The sequence below is a fragment of the Canis lupus genome, chromosome 34, assembly GCF_003254725.2.
Source record: "Canis lupus dingo isolate Sandy chromosome 34, ASM325472v2, whole genome shotgun sequence".
Taxonomy (NCBI): Eukaryota; Metazoa; Chordata; class Mammalia; order Carnivora; family Canidae; genus Canis; species Canis lupus.
The window spans coordinates 24,895,300-24,918,508 of NC_064276.1; the positions used below are offsets into that span (position 1 = coordinate 24,895,300).

A 23,209-nucleotide genomic window follows, 5' to 3' on the forward strand; every position below is an offset into this window, starting at 1 on the left:
CTAGGACTGGCTCACAGAAGGTGTTGGCTGTATCATGTCATGTGAAAGATTAGGAGTAATATTAGTAGTTTCGAAAAAATTTTGAGCATGGTGTGCATGAACTACTTCAAAATGTTTTAGAAATATGACTTGGTGACAGATCAAGGGATAGGTAGAGCAAAGGAAAAGACAAAGTATTTCAGGCCAAAACTGAAAGGGAACAACAGTCAAAAAAATATTTCTGTTGTAATAGTTAGACAGGAGATGATGAAGGGCCTGGAAAAAACACCAACTGTGCGGATGAAGTAGAGGGAGACAGGACTTGGGAGGTATTTGTAGAATTGACAGAATGTGGTGACCTACTTGGTGTGGGAGAAAGTGAGGAGTTAAAGGTGATGTGGAGACTGGCTAGATGGCAATACTGTCAACAGAAAGAGGAGGATGAGTCTTTTAGATGCTTTGACTTTGAAGTAGTCTGTAGGGAACCCAAGTGGAGGTATCCAGCAGAGACCTCGAAATAATAACCCAGCAAGAAGCACTTTGAAAGGAAAATCCTCAAGCAATAATGGCTGGAAGTGTTTTCTTGGTAATCACTTAGAGTGGATGTAGAGGGAAAAGAAAAGAAGCTTGTGAACATAAAAAAACCAAAACCAAACAAACAAAAACTCACAAGAACATAGTCTTGCCTTTGAGGCAAGGTACTTCATCTCTGTACATGCTTCATCTAGGTAAGGTTTTTGTTTGTTTTTTTAGACAAGTTTTTTTTTTTTGTAAATTTATTTTTTATTGGTGTTCAGTTTGCCAACATATAGAATAACACCCAGTGCTCATCCCATCAAGTTCCCCCCTCAGTACCTGTCACCCAGTCGCCCCCACCCCCCACCCACCTCCGTTCCCCCACCCCTAGTTCGTTTCCCAGAGTTAGGAGTCTCTCATGTTCTGTCTCCCTCCCTGATATTTCCCACTCATTTTTTCTCCTTTCCCCTTTATTCCTTGTCACTATTTTTTATATTCCCCAAATGAATGAGACCATATAATGTTTGCCCTTCTCCGATTGACTTATTTCACTCAGCATAATACCCTCCAGTTCCATCCATGTCAAAGCAAATGGTGGGTATTTGTCGCTTCTAATGGCTGAGGAATAGACCACAGCTTCTTTATCCATTCATCTTTCGATAGACACCGAGGCTCCTTCCACAGTTTGGCTATTGTGGACATTGCTGCTAGAAACATCGGGGTGCAGGTGTCCCGGCGCTTCACTGCATCTGTATCTTTGGAGTAAATCCCCAGCAGTGCAATTGCTGGGTCGTAGGGCAGATCTATTTTAATAACAAACCATTCAGTTGAAAATGGTGACAACTTAGAACAATAAGGGTCTGACTGGAAATGAGTATGGCTGTTATTATCAGAATATAGCAAAGTCCGTATTCCTAAACACAATTTTCCCAATCCAACTCCCTCACCTCTAAAATGGACTAAATTTACAAAAGTGAAGTCTACCAACCTGTTTGCAAGACAACTGCTCTCACTGGCCCCTGCCCAGATGGCTTGACCTGGATAACTTCTGTCCCACAGAAAAGGACATGTTTCCGATAATCTTCCGAGCTGTGGGATTTCCAGGCCATGGTGTTCTCTGAATGAGGCAATGGTGTCTTTGTGACAGGTATACTTTCTCCTAAAAAAGATTATCTTTTGTTGATTCTGTGTGACCTGTGACCTCAGATAGTCGTTCAGAGCCGATATTTTCTAATTTCAAGAAAGTATACAAACTACAGCTATTCAGGTCTTACTTACTACATACACCCTGAGTCAGATGATTTCTTAAAGGATGCTAGTGATGCAAGCAGTGGCATACTTGGTTATATTTAAAATATTCATTTAAGGCCTACCTATATTTTCCATATTTCCATCTGCATGGTTTGCTGCTGTATTTTGAAAAACAGGCCATTTTAGCAAAGAGAGTTGCTACTCAGTTGTCCCCTTAAGTGTTCTTTAAGCCCAGATCTATGCTAGGCAGTGAAGGAGCTGTAAAGCATTTGTATAGCTATTATTATTTGCCAGTAATTTACTTGTTTATCTGTCCATTCAACAAATATTTTTAAGTGCTGATTTGTGCCAGGCACTGCTCTAGGTGCTGAGAATATAATAATGAACAAGACAGATAGAAATCCTGCCCTCAGAGACCCAAGGAGCCAAGCCACTAAACAGTAGTAAATAATTAATAAAAATACAGTAAGGTAAATATTTTGATAGTAGCACCAGGTAATCTGAAGATCTAGCCCGGGGTTCCAGGAAAGAGGTCCTGGACAATTAACAAATGACAACTCAAAAGAAAATGAAGCCAACTAGACCAAAGAGAAGAAGAAAGTGTTCTTGGAGAAAGTGAGAGCAAGAGCATGCTATGCTCTGGGCACCAAAGATGGTTGAGGGTGTTGGAACATTGAGCATGAGGGTAGAGGTAAGCTGTCCTGGAAGTACAGAGATGAATGAGAAATTATGCCATCATAAAATCTATAAAATATTCTTCATGAACTTTTTGGAGCTTGTAGCGAAAGATAGAAACCAATATAGCAAGACAGGACATCTCTTTTTTCTTTCTAGTTCTATTCTCATTAATTAATGCTTACAAATAGTTAGATCAATAACATGTATCTTCATCTTTACTCTCTCCTGTGTTCTTGTTTTATATTTCTCAATGATGGGCTATTCATCCCAACCTGGATATCCCACTAGCATCCTCAAGTCACCGTATTATCTACAATCCATATTAATATATTCATTACTAAGTGTCCTCTTGGCTTTTTATGGTTACCACCCTTTTGCTGAGTGACAGGTTTATAGTCTCAGAATCACCTTTGATTCCTCCTCTTCCCATACTCTGCCCTCTCATGGACTGATTTTCCAACTCTACTGCTTTTTCCGTGTGATTGAGTCTCACTGACTCATTCTTTGGACTCTTGCATTTGAGTCCCAAAAGCTTCATTGGAAATTGCTGACTCATAGTGGTTGCCTTATCAATGGATTACCTGTAATTGCTTAGCTCCGTGACATGAAATACATTTTAATAATAATAATTTGAGACTATGGTAGAACTGATACCTCTTTTTTTATGAATAAGTATCTCACTTCAAATCTTCCTGTCCTCCCAAGTTGGGAAAAACCTTCAGTCCTCCTCTGTGTCTCCTTTGCTATGACACTACCACCACACACACTATTGATCCCCAGATGGGGGGTAGGTTTCTCCACAACAAGCAATTCTGTGATACTGGCTGGTTGTCCTACAATTTAACTCAATTTTCCCTTTTTTAAAAAAGATTTTATTTATTTAATCATGAGAGATACACAGAGAGAGAGGCAGAGGCACAGGCAGAGAGAGAAGCAGGCTCCATGCAGGGAGCCCGATGTGGGACTCAATCCCAGGTCCCCAGGATCACACCCTGGGCTGCAGGCGGCGCTAAACCGCTGAGCCATCCCTGGCTGCCTAATTTAATTCAATTCTTGCAGTATCTACCTAGCATCAGGTCCCACAGGTTAAGGACTCAGTCCCACAAGACTGCTTGCACTCTACCTCAGATGCTAATTGTAAATGCACATTGTCACCTGTGCTTTTGACTAATAAATCTGAAGTTTCCACAACCCCCTTCTGGGGTTCAATTAATTTGCTAGAGTGGCTCACAGAACTCAGGGAAATACTTAAACTTACTAATTTGTTAAAGGATATGATAAAGGATAGCCAGATGAATAACCAGATGAAGAGATATATAGGATGAGGTTTGGAAGGGTCCCAAAGGCAAACTCTCTCACTAGATTTTCAAAGCCACCACAAACTGAGCATCCCTGGCTCTTTTTCCTACACACTCCAGCTAAATGAGGCCACTTGCAAATCCTATTATTGACTTCCAGTCTTTGCCAGTACCATTCCTCTACTTTTCCTTATGGCAGGAAGACAGATTATTTAAGATAACAAAGAAAATTAGCTCAGAGTTCAAAAGGATACATTTCAGAGACAAAATAAAAATGCTAATAATACTTCCTGGATCCCATATTTAAAAAGCACTAGAATTAATTTAAAATTCCATCAGTCTTTTGCTAAATGTTCAATTAGCAAAATAACATGTCATATTTCTAATTTGGAATCATATTGATTATAGTTACACAAATTCAGTTTCTATCTCTTCTTCTAGGTAATAATTGAGGGCAAGGACTTTGACATGTATAACTTTTTATACTGCTCATTTTCCTTGCTGGCATGTAATAGGTTCAAAAGATGTATTTTTGCTGAATACCTGGGTGAATTGAATAAAAACAATTACCCACGTTTTTCTATGACTGGTTTTTCAAAGCTTGTTTTCTACATGGTGCATTTTTTACGTCCTAAGGTACAAGAAGCTGTACAATTTTTATTAGTGATCTTGAATATTCTCAGGAAATTCCTTTACCCAAGCACTGTCCCCAATTCATTCTCTTTAAAACAATCATGATATTTATCCTTTGTCTGGATTTATCAGTTGTGTTCTAAGTGACTTTGGAAAAGGGATGGGACTTTGGAAAAATCTCTAAATTGTTGTATTCCCATTGTTTTGAAATCAGCCTTTGTAAAAGCAGATACTTAGAGATAAGTTCTAATGTTTTTCTGCCTTTGAATCATAGAATATTAATCCACAATATATTCTTAGACTAATATTAGTGAAGAGCTTCTGCACACACAACCAACAGTATTGGTGGCAGGCAGGCATTCAATCAACCAGAGATGGAAGTCATTTGGAGATAATGTTCCAAAGATAACATTCAAATTGGATATGATTTTACACAGAAACGACTTTCAAGTCTCTTTGACGCTGTTCACATATTAATAAGGAGTCTCCTGCTTGGCCTTTCTTGGGATTCCAAGAATATTTTAGAAGGCCATAGAGTATTTTAGAAGGAAGAACACTCATCACCAACTTCAGTGGGCTTCCGATACCTGAAGTCCTGGCTGCTGTGAAGTGCAGTCCTCTCCCTTGTCCCCAGTGAGCAGGTGCCTCCTCATGGGAGCAGTGTTTGAAATGCCACGTCCTTGTTCACTTATATTTATGGGACCCTTCAACTGTAGGCTGTTCAAGAGTAGCGGCCATTTCTCATTTGCCTTGTGACTCCAGGACACAACACAGTGCCTGGCACAGAGTAGGTATTTCTGAACTTGATTGAATAAATGGATTGGACGAATGAATAAATGAAAGAAAGGGAGAAGTGAGAGGAGGAAAGGAAAAAGGAAGAGAGGGCAGCCCGGGTGGCTCAGCAGTTTAGTGCTGCCTTTGGCCTTAGGCTCCCTGCATGGAGCCTGCTTCTCCCTCTGCCTGTGTCTCTGCCTGCACACCCCCCACCCCCGGGGTCTCTCATGAATAAATAAATAAAATCTTAAAAGAAAGAAAAAAAAAAGAAAGAGAGAAAAGATCTGACCTAAAGATCTGACCTAGCAACTCATTGTAAGATTGTCTGATAGGATATAAATGTGAAACCACCAATTCAGGGAATTCCTGTGTGTCCAACTTGGATTCTCTATGTACTTCCCACACACATATTTCAAATACATCACGAATTCTAATGAGTAGAAGGAGAAGGAGGGGATTTTGGTGGAGTGAATACTACTGCTCTCCCCCATAATTACCCCAAACAGAATGAGGGAGCAGTAGTCTCAGGCCTAGGCTCTCAGGTCAAAAGTCCTGGATTTGAGTGTTTTGCCTTCTTCATAGAATTTATAACTGTTGGAAATTTATGTCATTTATCTATTCTCATATTTTCTTTTTTTAAAAGATTTTATTTATTCATGAGAGACAGAGAGAGAGAGAGAGAAACAGAAACAGAGAGAGAGGCAGAGATACAGGCAGAGGGAGAAGCAGGCTCCATGCAGGGAGCCCGACGTGGGACTCGATCCTGGGACTCCAGGATCAGGCCCTGGGCTGAAGGCAGGTGCTAAACCGCTGAGCCACCGGGCTGCCCTCTCATTTTTTCTTTCTCCCCACTAGACTGCCACCTCCATGAGGGCAGAATCTTATCTGTGCTATTCGTTGCTGTATCCTCTGCACCTACTAGAGTGTTCCATAAATAGGAGTTAAAACAGATTTGTGGCATGAATGAATGAAAAAAATTAAATGAACCCAAACAGCAACTCTACCACTTTTAAGCTCTGTGACTTTAGGAAAATGACTTATCCTCTCGTAGATTGAACAAAATAATATATGTAACATATTAGCACAATACCTAATACATATAAGAATTAAGAAGAATGAGCTAATGTGCCAAGAGAAAATTTCAAAATATTAACAGAATTTCCCCCACAATATTTATTCCCTTTTGCCTTTTGACCACTTTATGAGGAGCATAATGAAGGGGCCCATTGCCTCCAAAGACAGAAAGGACAGAGGAGTGAACAACTGGCTTTTAGGTTTCTGAAGTCATTCATAAGTTCAACAGTGAATTTTAGAGACCACCTGAGAATAAAAACAGAGTTTTGCTGTTTAATATCTATGCCTTCCCTCTACTACTTTTCTAGCTAAATAAAAATCCCTGGATTGGAGGTTGTAAGAAAATCCAAAGGAATATTAGATATTGTGTGTCCCTAAGAGAAGGTTTTGCAGGTGGACAGGCCTGGGACATTTCCCAAGCCCAGAGTGGAGTGGGGAGCCTCAGACAGAAGAGCTGCCCTAGACAAGACCCATCTCAAAACCTTACACAACCTCAAGTAGTCAGACTTGGGTCAGGGGACCTGCCAACTGGTGGGGATAACTGTCTGACTTATGCCACTGCTTACTCTCAAGGATGATAAGATTTGAAGCAAAAATAAATATGAAATGTAGTTATAAAATTAAATTTCTTTCATAATTGAGCTCATGGCAATAGGATGAGGCTAAGGAGATAAGGAGAAGGAAGATCCTTATTACATTGTAATGGGCATGTGCTATGGGTGAGACCACCCAGTAGACAAAAAAAAGGTGATGAGGCACAAGAAATGACAGTTTTATGCCCCTGAGAATCCTCTTCCTCCTCATTCCTGTGGTCCCTCTTATCTAGAAGCAAATGCCACTCTGACCCTGATATTTGCTAGCTGAACAATCTATTTTTTTTCATCTGGGTTTCCTTATCTGGAAATTGATTATTATCATAGCTCCTAATTTGTTTTATATTACGACAGAGTGAAATAGAAAAGTTTTTTTTATAAAATGTAAATTACGATAGAGCCACTAGGAGTATGTGCTATTTTTCTTCCAAATAAAGACATAAATAAAAACTTCTATATATGCCAAGATCTGGTTTGCATATGAAAACAAAAACAAAAACAAAACCCGAGTCACATTCGCAGACAAATGCTTTAGGAAGACATATATGGTTCCAAGAATCTAAGCATAACATGATTGTTCAATCAGGATCCTTTTTACAAATGCATCCACGAGTGGGCAGATCTACGTAGACTGCGTAATAATGTATTTAGAGCATGATGGTACTTAGATATTTCCGAAGAAAATAACGAGAAAGAAATATGTGTATTTCTGTTTTATGTGTCTGTCTCTAAAATCGACGTTTATCAGTACTTAGGTGCCATAGACATTAATGCTGGTGACCTTGTTTTTCCAGAAACAGACTTAAGAAAAGCCACTTACTTCTTAAGATCATTTTAGGTCAGTTTTGCATATGGTTGAAAGGCAGCATTGTTTACCATCTCTACTTTTCTGGAACTCTCTAGGGTTCCTTAGAATCAAGACAAGAACTGTGCACCCAAGTTAGTAGACCCAGGATAGTAAACACTGGGATCGGTCCTCCCCTTTTTGTTCACAGTCATGTTCCATTGCCAATGAGAGAAGCCACCTTTCATGGACGGGCTGCTGGGAAATGTGAGACAGTTGCTGTCTTTGAGGGAGGAGGACAGTTTTTCTTGGGCTTGAGGTTGGCGCATCGGGTACTATGGCAACATTCTGAATGAAAGACACGATCAGTATGCAAACCCTCATCACTATCATTATAAGGCAGTTAGATTTCAACACACTAAAGGGGTATTTTGTAATTATACTGAGCATATTTATGTTTACTACATTTTCCTATCTCAATTTTAAATTAAGCAGACCCATTTTTAATGTGAAATCTGCTTGTGTTGAACAATTTAGGAATCAATAATGATTCTCTTTACATTTAAGTGATATTAAAAAGTGTGCGTGTGTGTGCGCACGTGTGTGCGTTTTTCTGTCTTTAGCAACTTGGAAGCAGAAAAATAGAACAGTTTGTAGGCACTGAAAGAAGACAAATGCTTTCTATTTTTGTGTTATTGTATAGTTTCTCCTTCTCTCATTATAACATGCTGTGTATTTTGGGGTTTTTTGACTAAAAGATATTTTATACATAATGCCTTGAGAATCACACAAATCCAAGTGAACTTTACGAAGTACAAAGGAGAATGACAGTTCAAATCATTACAAGAAAACTGGCTTTCTGCTTATTAAGATCAACTGGAAACCCAATTCTAAAGAACAGAATTGTTATATGGCCTTTCCTTGAAGGGGCTTCCTTGAAACTGGGGCTTGGGTTTCTATCCACAGAGAGCAGGGTTCAATAAAATTTCTGCACCACACCAATTGTGAGAGATGGTCATTTCTGGTTGTGTTGTGTTTGGACAGGAATGTAAAGCATGCTCACGTTCATGAAGACATTGTTCATTAAGCAGCCTAATGCACTCACCCTCCTCTGGACAAAACCACCCTATTCACCCGACCCATCAGGAAATGAACCAACCACATGTATTAGACTTTTCTTCTATTTATACATTTTTTATTTGTTGTATTTGATTTTTAAATTATTAAATGTTTCCTGTTTGCCTATATGGAGTTTCCATCTGCTTGAGTACCCTGGTTGTGTCTCCCTCATCTATCTCTCCATATTTTAATATCAGGCTGGTATAAAGGAAGCAAGGATATGTTGATCTTTGCTAATTCTTGGCCTAGATATTGGACAGGAAAAAAGAAACTCATGATAATGGCTTACCTGTTAGCATGCCTTCATTCACCACACAGCTTCCATCAATCAGAATAGCATCACATGGCAAAGAAAACTTTCCTGGAAGAATAATAGTATCTCCAGGAACCAAGAGACGGGATTCCAGTTCCTGCAAACCTACACAACAGCAAAGTTTCCATGACTGGGTGACCTTTTCCAATTTTTACTGAAGAACGCAAGTGGCTGAGAACTCTTAACCAACTGTTGAACAAGGACTACCCTACATGGTCACTTGCTCCAGCTCCTTCCAACTCATTTGCAAAATCATAGAAAACAGGATTAGAGATTTGATTCCAGGGACATAGCAAAAGATTAGCTGGGCAACACAATCCCATCTAGATCCTAGTACTTAGGACTGTGCTCTGCCCACAGGAGATAATCCCGAGTACTGGTCATCTGAAAGATACCTCTTTACTGCCTCTTACTTACTAGGGCTGGGCTCCTGACCCCTCGTGACACACTCTGTCTTTGGATTGGGGCCTAATGTAAACCATTCAGACAGCATCTGTGGCCCTGGGGTGCAGCGCCTCACTCCTTGCAGAGAACCAAGACCACCCTACCCCAGGCTGAGTCCAGAGCAAATGCCCAATGTCCAGCCAGCCATTTACAAATGTTATTCAGGCCTGGATTCTGGATGACAGATTGAAATGTCATGATTCAGGATCTATTTGGGATGGTTAATAGGGGAAATCAAAAGCCTCAAGAAGGCTTACCCAGTAACATTTAAATGAGTGAAATACGGAAGGCAGAGGGACCTGGAAGCCACCCAGACACTGAGTGGAAATGGTTCAATCAGGACGAGGATGCCAAGGTACCCAGGGTACAAAATTCAGTGAGGTGCTCACCTTCTGGGTCCTGCAAAAGCAGGTGAACATTTGCATGATCTTTCCTCCTTAAGGTTTGCATCTTAGAAGCCTTATTTGCCTCCTCTAGCCCCAGTCCTCAGGTTAATCAGAGAAGACTTCTCAACTAACAATCAATAACAAAGGAGACTGACTCCCCAGAAATATTAGGATGCAGAACACATCACTTACCTTTGTCTTTTACCATGACTGTAACCTGGACTTTGTTGTGATCCTCCACGAGGTTGTGCAGCTTAACTGATTGCTGCCAATGCAAAACCAACTTTTAAGTATCAGATCGTCTGTAGCTTGAAAACCATATGATCTCAATGTGGTAAATACCAAGCCTGCCATCACAGCCAAACCGACAGCAGGCAAAGACTCAGGTTCTACTTTTGCTGCTTCTGAGTCCTTGCCCCGACCCCTACCCTAGCCACCCCCCCGGCCTGTAGCAACAAATATGCTATGATTTCAGGTGCAGGGAACGTGATGCACAATCATTGTCCCCAAGGACCAACTCCAAGGCCCTGAGGCCGCGCTTCCAGAAGGCACATGATGAATCAGGGGAAAAGTAACAAGAAGACCATGATCAGGTGACTTTCCCTATTGGTACCTGTTTCCCTGTCTATAAGACAATAAAGTTGAATTTGATCTTTCCATTGCAAGAGCCTGTGAATATTTGGGTTGTGTTTTGGTTTTAGGAACAGCCATACCCTCCCTTATGAACTGGTGGATTTTCACCTTGGGTAAGTCTGCAGACTGGAGCCTTGCTGCTTTGTTTGGAACCCTGGTGCTTCCACTAAGGCATTACTCAACCTGTTTATCTCCCTTTTCCTCATCTGAAAGTGGAGATAATAGCAGTATCTGTTTCAGGTGGCTTTTTTTAAAAAAAATTTTTATTTATTTATGATAGTCACACACACACACACACACACACACACACATAGAGAGAGAGAGAGAGAGAGAGAGAGAAGCAGAGACATAGGCAGAGGGAGAAGCAGGCTCCATGTACCGGGAGCCTGATGTGGGATTCGATCCCGGGTCTCCAGGATCGCGCCCTGGGCCAAAGGCAGGCACCAAACCGCTGTGCCACCCAGGGATCCCTCAGATGGCTTTTAAAATTAAGTTAATGTGGGATGCCTGGGTGGCTCAGTGGTTTAGTCTGCCTCCAGCTCAGGTCGTGACCCTGGGGTCCTGGGATCTAGTCTCTCATTGGGCTCCCTATGGGGAGCCTGCTTCCCCCTTTGCCTATGTCTCTGCCTCTCTCTGTGTGTCTCTCATGAATAAATAAATAAAATCTTAAAAAAATATATATAGTTGATGCTTGTCCTAGTTATCCCTTTGGATAGTACTCATTACCATGGTAAGAGATCAAAACTGTTAATGATTAATAAGAAAGTTGTTGCTGAAAAACAATTGTCTAAGTGCATCCACTGAGAAGACTCACTTGGAGTAGAATTCATTGAGATGTGACCCTGTGCAAAGTGGAGGAGATGGAAGCAGCCTGAAGAAGAGGAGGCAAGTCTCCTGGGATAACAACTCAGGAGACAAAAAGGCAGAGATGAGATGACACGTGGTCCACACAGTTCCCTACATGAACTGTAGGGGCGCCATCAACTGGGCATTCCTGGAAGGCGTGGGCCCCTCCACAGGGATATCAGTTACCTGGATACTCCTAAGTAGAAGAGATCTGAATACTGTCAGCAGTACTTAAACAGTACTGCCTCACCTCACTCAAGTATAAAACTTTTCCCTTTAGATGTTAGGATGAATTATTTTTATCTGTCCAATTGATGATTTTTAGCTAATGGTAGCCAATGTCAGCAGTCTAAGCCAAGCATTACACACAATTATACAACTTTCCTCTTGGGAAATAATAATAAATTCTGTGTTTTTATTTATACAGAACAATGTATTATTTCCTTCAGTTTTTTTTATGAAAAGCTACATTTCAAACATCGGACCAACTGAGTGAAAGAGTTGTATGACTGTTAGGTACATATTCAGTGCTCTAACTTGACTTCCTGAGGGTTGCCTACTGGGGCCTCCATTTTAATGATGGAGAAGAGTGGGAAAGTCAGTCATGGTTCCATGATAAGAAAAGTGGATTCAGTCAGGATTCCCAAGTTGTGGGTCAGATTTACCCACTAACCAGCCATGTACTCATATATAAGAAATTTCACTTTATAAGTTAGTTTTTTCCTCTCAAGAAACAAATGGCATTGAATTGAATCATTTTCAAGTACGTTCCAAAACTCAGTATGTCTGATGCTGATTTATTTTACATATCAGAGATTTATCCAAAGCCCCTAAGACTTCATAGAAGAAATACCCAACATTTATAATGGCTCACATTATTATTATTTTTAAACAGTTCATTTTTTCTTTTTTTAAAGATTATTTATTTATTTATTCATTCATGAAAGACACACACACACACACACACACACACACACACAGAGGCAGAGAAGCAGAAGGAGAAGCAGGCTCCATGCTGGGAGCCTGTTGTGGGACTTGATCCCGTGACTCCAGGATCACGCCCTGAGCCGAAGGCAGGTGCTAAACTGCTGACCCACCCAGGGATCCCCTTTTAAACAGTTTAGAAGACTAAGGAACTACTCTGTGCCAGGCACTGCTGTAAGCACTTGGAATATATTGCTTGATATATTTATTTATTTATTACTCATCTAAATAATCCTACAATGAAAATGTTGTCTCCAATATACAAATAACAAAATAAAACTCAAAACTAAACACAAGACAAAATAGGGGCTTAAAATGCTAAAATAACTTGCCTACAATTATTTACTTACTAAGTATTAAGATTGACAGTGAAACCCACATTCATCCGACTCTAAAGCCTTTTCTGTTGATGAATACGTTCTCCTAAAGTGCTTGAAAATAGCTTTTTTCCTTTAAGAGGATAAATAACTTTCCTTATAAATTTCTTTAAGTTACTTTCTTGCTTAGCAAACTCTTTTAGTCAATGCCATAATAACTTCAACCTAGCTTAAGAGGATGATAATCCACACATTTGGAAGTGGTGAAGTATGAGTTCATAATGATTGACTGTAACTCTCAAAACTCATTATAGCATCAAGCTGGATTTATTCATCAGTCTCAGCAGTCTGTGAAACCTGCAATGCTTCCACGCCTTTGTTTAAGCTTATACCAAGACTCACCCTGGTTTTCTTCTAGCAAATTCTTTCAAATCCTTCACATAAAGCCCTGCTCGAATGTCACCTCCACTCTGTAAGTCACTAACATTCCCAGAAAGAATTAATTGTTCTGCTCTCTGTGTTTCCACCTGTATTAGTGAACTGATCACATTCCATTACAGCTGTTTTCTTGTCAGGTCTCCCCTGTGAAGCCGACAGTTCAAAGAAGAGCCAAGCACTCATCTAGGTACCCCTGGAGTCTTTCACATAGTAGGCCCTCAGCAAACATTTATTTAATATAACTGAATTATTTTATTTCTCTTAACAGCACTGGAGAAGGATAATGTAAGCATCTTCTTTGAGCTAATGTACCAGGAAACTCCACAAACACAGGTTTCCATGACAACCAACCAGTTAGGAGAAAGCAAGTCACTGTGCTGCTTCCCGTGATTTGGAAGCTCCATGCCTGATTTTCATTAAGCGCCCTATGGTTTCTCCAGGCCCTGGTTAGTGGGACCAGGATCAGTTTCCAAGACTAATTTGCATATTGTTATTATTCCGCATCTGTGGCTGTGTGTCCTTGTGCTTGCTGTGGCTGGATTTCCTCCAGAGATGAGTGGTAAGGGCATTAACTCAGGTATCTTTTGAGCCCAGCTCGGTCATGACTGAAGGCAACTCACTGTGGGTCAGACACTGTGCTATTTCTAGCAGCTCCCTGCAGTGCCAGCAATGGAGTGGGCGCTTGGGCTCAGCTCGGGGTAAATACCATTGAATGCCAACTCAACTTGCACTCACACCTGCACCAAACTTGTAACAAAGGGGCTGCCATGGGGTGTTTCTTGGCTTAGGCAAAGTTATTCTCTCTTTGTGGCATGATTCACATGATTCAGGGCTAGAGTAGATGCATGAAGATAATATATGCCCCTCCTGTCAACCCTCCCCTCTTGCAGTTTTCAAAAGCTGGTATTTGTTCAGCCTGATTTGGAGATGGCAGGAGATGCTCCTTCCATTCCTTGCAACCCCCTTCCTCAATCTCTTTGTAATAAAATGATCAAACAATCATTTTTCCCTGCAAGGAGACTCATAAGTCGCTTTGAAATTTTGCTCCATGGATCAGTGTGAAGTATTTGACTTAGAGTCAGGAAACCCAGGGCCATGATCTGTAAACACTGTTATGTCACAGGCCTGAGCAAGTCACTTCACTTCCCTGATAGTTCCTGTCTCCTCCCTTTGAGGCGGTGAGAGGATACAACACTTACAAGTGTATCATTTTAGAGTTTGCTGTGCCCCACACAAGCACATCTGTCACGGATGTGGGAGCCCATTGCAAATTGTAAAGGCTAAAGAAATATTGATTGTTGAGGATTTGTGATTTAAACTGCAAAGATACAGTTTCAGGAAACTGGCTTATTTTGTATGGTGTTACAAGATGCCTTACAGGGTGGGTCAGATAAGCTTTTCTTAACAATTATGAATTGCTAATGGGATTAGTATCTCCTTGTTAAAGAAATCTTTCCCAATACTGTCATCAAGTGAGGTTCCCAGGTCAGTAACTATTTTAACCAAAGGCATTTTGTTAAGATGAAGAACCTGAATGTTCAAGATTCTTTAAGGATTTTAAAATGAATAGTAAGAAAATTACAAGTAGAAAGAACAGAGCATACTTACTTTTGGAAGAGGAGAGCTTTTTTTAAAAAAAAAAAATTTATTGGAGTTCAATTTGTCAACATTTAGCATAACACCCAGTGCTCATCCTGCCAAGTGCCCTCCTCAGTGCCCATCACCCAGTCACCCCAACCCCCCACCCACCACTATTACCCCTTGTTCGTTTCCCAGAGTTAGGTGTCTCTCATGTTTTGTCACCCTCACTGGTATTTTCACTCATTTTCAAGAGGAGAACTTTGTAAGCAAAACAGGAAACCCAGAAACTCAGAAAAGGACAAGAGAAACATATATCTGACTAACACATTTTTAAATATCTGGGAAAAGTCAAGGTAACAAAAACAAGACTAAAAAATGAAACTTTTCTACATGTATGATGGATATAAAGAGATAGTATATAGAAAAGAAAAATGCAAATATCCATTAGAGGAAAATGTATCTAATCTCACTAATAATCAGCAAAATGTAAATTAAAACACCAGTGGAACACGATTTTTAAAAAAATATGTTAGATTGAAAAATTTAAAACATAGTATATAACACCAAATGCTGGCGAAGATCTGGGGAAATGGAGAATCTTATATATTGCTGTTATTTTATTTGAGGAAAATAATATCTCAGTATCTATTAACATCCAAAATATACTTATCTTTTGATTCAACTACCTAGTTTTTGGTTGCTTTGCTAAAAAAAAAAAATTGTGAACACTAATATGTAAAGACACATCTATATTGTGGTTGTGTGTGATTCAGCTTACTTGTGGCAAAAATTGGAGAGGAAGCCCAATATATAGAAAATATACATATTTTCTATAAATAAAAGGATGGTTGAGTAAATTATAATATACCATGGAATGTCACACTACCATTTTTAAACATACTTTAGAATTATTTATTTACTTGGTGGTGGCCATTATATGTATTATAAAATGAAAACTACAAGCTCCGGATTAATGTACAAAGTACGTTCTAGTTTTAATAAAACAAATTAATAAATACATAAATGAAAGCCCATATAAGCTAGTACTTCTGTGCATTTTATAGATTAGAAAGAGTGAAAAATGTGTCCAGCTGATGATGACATTAATAAATAACTAAATGGATGTATTTGGGATCCTAGTATTTGAATTTGTCTTTTGGTGGATTCCTTTGGAACAACAGCTCTTAAGCTTTTAGCAAGCATAGCAATCACTCGTTATGAAACTGTGAAAAAGTACAGGTTCCTGTTGTTACCCTGGATATTTTGATTTAATAGGTCAAGAGCCTAGGAATCTTGAGTAATTCTCTCACTGAAACACTGCCCTCTAGAGGGAAGAATCAAACCTATTTTTTCTGTAACCCTTTCCCCAACTCCCACACAGGAGTCTCTGTGTTCCTTTTACATTTCCCTAAAGACAGTTATACCTAAGTTCCAAGTGAAGAAATGGACATTATAAGGAAACTTTAAAAGAGAGACTGAAATTTGTCATAAATGTGTAGATTGGAAATGTGTGGAGCAAACACAGGATTTAAGTTGGGGGAAATATGTGGAAACATTGAGGGGGCATAACACATCAAGTGGTAACACCACATTTACTTGGGGCCCATTGATTACAGGTGACAGTAACAGGAAATGCTATGAGGAGCAGGTCATTCATTCTCTTCCCTGGACTCCATATTGCTCACCTCTGCATCTCACAGTGTGTTTAGTTCATTCTTTTGCTCTCTTTCTCTACACAAATGTTTTTTCTACTTGTCCATACACAGGGATCAAGGGTAGCCATTGTGGTCCTAGCTAGGCTTCATTTCTCAGATCACATTCCTAATGGAATATAACAGACAGCTTCAAGCCTTTAGGCTTAGATCCCAGGCAAAAAGATATGTTGGCATCATTCCTGTTGATGGACTGGTTTCTACAGGGTAAGGTGACCCCTGTTGCAACTATGTGTGCCAGTGGAAGGAGAGCGACACCTGAAACAAACTAGTTGCAGGCTGCTAGAGCTCTGGGTGCTCCCAATTATCAGAGAAGAAAAGAAAGGTAGAGCACTTGCTCCAAAGATTGGGAGGTTGGAGAGAGTAAGGTTCATAGGTCCAGGCCCTGTTAAAGTCTGCTGTACTTTATGTCCTCAGGTTCTAAGAGCCACTGGCACATATTTATAATATATATCCCTTTTATGATTAGGGTAGTTTAAATAGGTTGCTATTATTTGTACACATCCTGACCTGAGTTGTTCATCTAGATATGTAGGCTAACACCTAATAGGGTCCAATGGGAATTGACTCCAGTCTACAACACATGTTTCCAGATTTCCAGTGGCCAGAAAATTTCTTACTAGTATTCTAAAGTTTTCAAAGACTCTTTTTCATTCCTTATTTGTGGCCCAAGCAAAATAATAGAATCCTGAAATGGTGAAACCTAAAAAAAAAAAAAAAAAAAAAATAGAGTATAGCTTCTACTACTTACAGATGAGGAAAGTGAATCCAGAGAAAACAGTCCCAAGAGATGCACGATGAGTAAGTCAATGGTCGTTAGCAGCCCTCTCCCCTTGTTCCTGTGCTGCTTCCTGGTTCACATTATAGGGCTCCTCCCTTCAATCTCCATGTCCCCTCCCATCTGTCCATTGCCAACTTTCCCAACTCCAGACAAACTAATAAAAGCAGCAATGGTAGTATCACTGATAATAAGAACTAGCGTTTGGTGAGTGTCTACTGTGTACTAGGAATATAATATTCAAATTCATTTAATTTCTCATTTAATTCTCTCATTTGAAACATACACATACACACCTCTTATTGATAAGGAGGCTGATTATAATAGCATCAAGTAACACGAATAGGAGAGGTAAGGGGGGGTATTTTTAACTTGACTAGATAAGATCTTCCTGCCAAAAGTCCTTAGAGAGTTCTGTATTTTTCCTGAGAACATTTAGATGGTTCATGATGATACATTCAGGTGAGTATTTGTAGATGTCTCCCCAGTGAAATGAAAGACATAGTGGGAGCATTGTACTCACTGATGCTTGACTTAAGCCAGAAAGCGTATGAATGGCTTACAGGAATCATTAGATATTCTATCAAGCAAAGATTTCTCAAAATCCAGGAACTAGAAATTCTATTTGTGGGCTTTACAATACATACATTTATCATATAACAAAGGTAAAAACTTAGGACACTGAAGTTTCTTATTGTGGCTGGAAGGATGTGACAGATCTTTTATTGTCCTGGTGTCTATTTTCATTTTTGTGCTCAAATGCTTAGACTTCACCAGAAGGATGTCACTCTTTCCCCTGACTTGGCAGCCAGGCAGAAAGTATTTGCCACCACCAAAGGCAGTTTACTGGTCACTGTTAATATTTTTGGGATTTAAATTAGTTTGTGAAAAAACACACCAGGGCATTCATTTTTTAAAAGGGGGGGGGGGAACAAACCACAAAACCCAGAAACAAAATAAAGCTCTTGTCGTCCTCACTCTTGAGTTCAAAATATCTCCATTTATTTAACTTTTCATTTTTAGGTTCTGTTTTCTAACTCTTTATATACTTATTGCCTTTCTTTCATTTCTCATCAAAAACTTCATAACTCAAAATTTACAGGATCTAAAACCAGATAAAGAGCCAATATTAGACCTAATACTTATTGAGTGACTGAAATAGACTTGGAATAAAAGATCCCTTTCAGTGGGACTTGAGCCAATGCTCCATGTCTGCCTTACTGACATGTGCCCAGAGCTTATTTTACCACTATCTAGAATCATCTCTCTTCTCACGCTTATGGTTTTGACTTCCATCCTCAGCTATGCTATTAGCTTTACACTGAGGAAATATGGCTCACGCAGTAGAATATCATTTGATATGAAGCCCTGACTCTTTCACAAACCTATGTTCTGACCTGAAACTAACTCCCTTGAATCTTAGTTTCCTTCCCTTTAGATGAGGGATGAAGTTTGAACCAGTTCAGTAGGGCTGACAGAATGACACATTGCGCTGTGCCACCACCCACACCCCCCCCAACCCATATATACAAAGCTTAATTCCACACTCAAGTTTTCAAAAATATATAATAAATACAGCAAGACATCTTTTTGGGGTGGCCTCATGATTCAGTCTAATGACTCTTAAGCAAAGTAGAACATTTTCTAGAAAGATGCTGTGGGAAGCTGAGACTTGCAGAGGCTATGGAGTTATAAGTGATATTCAGCAAAATTCTTTTTCAGAATGCATTGTTATATCATTTATAAGGCTTATTTTTTTCTAAAAAAAAAAAAAGAAGGCTTTAAATGGCTATATGATGAACAATAATGGAAAGGTTCTACACTGGCATCATTAATCCATCAGAGCCTTCTCTTCCACTACATTCACAACAGCCTCAGAGTCCTTCTGAACATAGTATGCCATTGAGCTTTCAGTTGATAATTTGGACTTTGCAATGACATTTTCATCCACCTGCTAGTCCTGAAGCACTCCTCCTGAGAACCCTCAATAAGTCCTTGCTTTTTTCCTTTATGACATATTAACAAAGCAACTCTGCTCTCAGTGGAAACTCCAGAAGCTAAATAGAATCCCACTGTGATTTCAGCTCTTACCTGTCGCAAATCATACACACTTAAGACAATGGAGATAACAGACAAGATGATGATGGCCACAGAGTATTCTATGTAACCTTGGGACAGCCACAACGTTAGGGTAAAGGCTTGGAACACGTAGAATGGATTTAAAACCTGCAGGTACAAAAACAGCATTTGAGTTACTTTCATGGACCTTAGTGGCAATCAGGATGATATTTCTTTATAGAATTTTTTTCCCACTTTTTACAACACACAACAATCTCTAACATTTAAGAATTCACTTAGAACTCAATTTCAGTAGAGACAATGTCAAGCACAGAGAATACGCCATGGTGGATGCCAGGTTATGTTAAGCACTCAGAGCCTGGCCACAAATTGATCATTCTTATTTATTTTAAATTTTGAGAAGTATTTTAGGGGCCCCTGGGTGTTTCAGTTGGTTAAATGTCTGCCTTCAGCTCAGGTTGTGATCCCAGGATTCTGAGATGGAGCATCGGGCTCCCTGTTCAGTGGGGAGCCTTCTTCTCCACTTCCCTTACCCTCTCTTCCCTGCTGCTCCTCTCTCACTCACTCTTTTGTGCACGTGTGAATAAATGAAAAATCTTTAAAAACAAAAAAAGAAAAAAATACTTTATCAATAAAAAAACTAATAACTTATTTTTTAATCCAATATTTACCCATAATGGAGGAGAACCATGATTTAGTCTCTTTTTAAAATGAACTTCAACTTTGACCATTTTTATTGCAGTTCCTTCTTCATGTGATCTCATGCCACAGATTGAATCCAGGTATGTGAGGAAAATGCAAGACTGCATTTGCATCCAGGTAATTTAAAAATTACAGACTCTTCATGTCACAGGTCTTAGCAAGATGCTTTGAGAGTCAGGCAAGTCTGCATGGGCCTGACCTTGAGTAAGAAGGGACATGGTACCTAAAACTGTGGTGAAACCCATAGGCAGAATGTATTCCCAGCCCAGAGCGGGCCATCTGTGCATGTAGTTTTTGGTTTCTTTATAATATCTTCAACTTTTTTTATTCATTCAATTTTCCCCATTTTGGTCCTGCTGACACTATTAATAATGATGGCAGAGAAAGCAAACCTGAGGAGCTAGACGGAGTCATATGATATATACACATAGTGTGAATCAAAGAGCCCATCTGAGAAAAAACAAGGATTATTTCTTGGTGAAGTGCTCTTTATGATGATTATGAATTAGATGAAATATTACCTAAAACCAGTACCATTCTTTTTTACCTCTACTTCCTATAATTTTCTAACATGCTAAATAAACTTCTCCTTTAGTCTCCAAGATGAACTGACATTCGGTTAGTTAAGTTAATAGGCTGTATCTTAGTTTCTCAAACCCTTGGATATATTTTGTACATTAACAAAGCTCTTGTTCCTTAATGTTTCTTATTATTTCCATTGCAACATGCTTTCCTTACAAATTATAGCTCTTCTGTTTGTTTGGCATAAAATGCTCTAATTGTAGATTATGCACTAATGATAATATGATTTTGAGTTTATATAAACTCAGTAGAAAATTGTTTAAATACTTCTTGTATAGGAAACAACAAAATCATAATTAATTTAGCTCCCTTATTCAATATTCTTTTGAAACCAAATACAGAATAGTTTTACCTGCTTTTTTTTTTTTTTTTTTTTCCTACTAAAGGCCCAGTAAGTAGGTAGAGAAAATATTATCACTCCTTTCAAAATAGACAAAATTGACACCTGGGGGAATCTTTGGCAGTTTGAAAATGAATAAAAATTTTAAAAGCAGCTTGCTTTTTGGTGGTGGAGGAGATTGTGTGTATGTGGGAGCATGGGGTAAATGGGAAAATCTCAGTACCTTCTAATTAATTTTTTTCTGTGAACCTTAGATTGGTTTAAAAAAAAGTATAATAAAACATTATTTTGAAAAACATGACTGGGATGCCTGGGTGACTCAGTGATTGAGCATCTGCCTTTGGCTCAAATAATGATCCCAAGGTCCTCGGATTGAGTCCCACATCAGGGTCCCCACAAGGAGCCTGCTTCTCTCCCTGCCTATGTCTTTGCCTCTCTCTGTGTGTCTCTCATGAATAAATAAAGTCTTCAAAAAAAAAAATAAAAACATAACCATGCTAAAGAAACAAAATGTCCATCATTATAAATTAGCAATAGACTAGAAACATGCAGCATGGAGTGAAGACTAGCACAATTGGCCCACTGGGTTCCACACAAGTACTAGACAGTGATGGCTAGGAGCTTGGTGCCACAGGGAATAAGACCAACAGTTGCTCCACAATTGGCAGAGGCCAAACCAGGCTTGCTCCCCTACCCCAGAGAAGAGGCCAAGAGAAATCACCACCAGCGACTGTTCCCTGGCAGAGGGCAGAGTGGGAAAGAACAGAGTTCATGGTGCAACTGTGAACTTGGCCAACCCAGCTGGCCCAAGGCCTGTATCTCCTAGAACGTTGGGGAACAGAGCCAGACACCCAGGAGAGGCCCTGGTTCTGAAATGGGAGCTATGGGGACTGTTAAGAGACAAACTCAGAGCCATACGGGATGGCAAGTGAAGACGGAGAGAAAGAGAGAAGTGATGGCAGGGGAAATCCTGCTTCAGGGAGCTCACTGCTGCCACCACCACCACTAATAATAACTTCAGAGTACACTAAGAAAATATCCCTAAATAAATAAATAAGTAAACCCACTAACAAAGCAAAAAGTCATCCTTAAGAAAATCGATAGAGTAACATGAGAAAGATCAAACTAATACATTTAAAATAATCAAAAAGATCATAAAAGTAATAACAATACCCCCACCACCATTATAACCATCATCAAAAACTTAAGAAAACAAAACAAATGGAAAATTATAAAACAGGAACCTGTCTCTCACACTGGGAAGGGATTTTTTTTAAGTGGATTTACTTTAAAATAGGGAGTTATTGAAAAGGACTAGTTAGAAATCCTGGAATAGGGGCACCTGGGTAGCTCAGCTGGTTAGGTGTCTGACTCTTGATTTTGGTTCAGATCATGATCTCAGAGTCATGAGATCAAGCCCTGAGAAGGGGCCCATGCTTAGTGGGGAGTCTGCTTGGGATCCTCTCTCTCTCTCCCTTGTCCCTCCCCCCACATGCTCTCTATCTCAAATAAATAAATAAATAAATAAATAAATAAATAAATAAATAAATAAATATTTTTAAAAATCCTGGAATAAGGGGCACCTGGGTAGCTCAGTTGGTTAAGCAGCTGCCTTCAGGTCAGGTCATGATCCCAGGGTCCTGGGATAGAGCCCCACATCAGGCTCCCTACTCAGTGGGGAGTCTGCTCCTCCCTCTCCCTTTGTCCCTGCTTGTGCTTTCTTGCTCTCACTCTCTCTTTCTCTCAAATAAAGAAGTAAATAAAATCTATTTTAAAAAATCCCAGAATAAAAAAATATGTATTTATTGAAGTATCAAAAAGAAAAGAAAACCTCTATGGACAAGAAAAGCATAGACTAAAGACAACAGGGAATAACAAAAAGCAGTTATATGAAATAAAGATTTTGTTCAGATCAAAGTATCCATGTATTGACTAAAATTCCCCTGAGTACCAGGAAGTAAAAGTAAAGGACCAAAAAACATTTTTTTTTTCAAAAACAGATGAAAATAATTACCTGTTTAACAAGCAGCTTCCATATGGGCTGGATTCCTACCTCAATGGCATTGGGCCCGCACACTAATCTTCTGTAGGAGATTGATCACCTATTAGTGCCACATCTAAAATCTCATTGGTAAGTGAGTATAAGCCACACTAAGCAAAAGTCACTGCTCTACCCGTTAAGCACTTTGTGCCTTTAATAAAAAATTAATGCACAAATCCTAAAATATTAACATTTTTTAAAATGAAAGTGCATGATGGACAAAGTTGTTTTTTCACTTAAAAATATCTTAAGTACAATGCAACTCAAGCATCAAATTGAAGTTAGTAAAGCATTTTGAGTTATTTTTTAAGTAATTGTATTCTAAGAACAACTA

The 23,209-nt window shown here is 39.3% G+C and overlaps 1 protein-coding gene across 1 annotated transcript in view; it reads right to left on the reverse strand.

Annotated features, from left to right (window-relative positions):
- ATP13A5 (ATPase 13A5) overlaps positions 1-23,209 on the reverse strand; it is a 105,435-nt gene that overhangs the window by 57,466 nt on the left and 24,760 nt on the right. The window contains exons 6-10 of the mRNA XM_025425380.3: positions 22,849-22,918; positions 19,223-19,357; positions 10,035-10,107; positions 8,989-9,117; positions 1,484-1,654 (exon numbers count right to left, since the gene is read on the reverse strand). Coding sequence (XP_025281165.1) covers positions 1,484-1,654; positions 8,989-9,117; positions 10,035-10,107; positions 19,223-19,357; positions 22,849-22,918 — 578 coding nt within the window. The remainder of the gene's footprint in view (positions 1-1,483; positions 1,655-8,988; positions 9,118-10,034; positions 10,108-19,222; positions 19,358-22,848; positions 22,919-23,209) is intronic.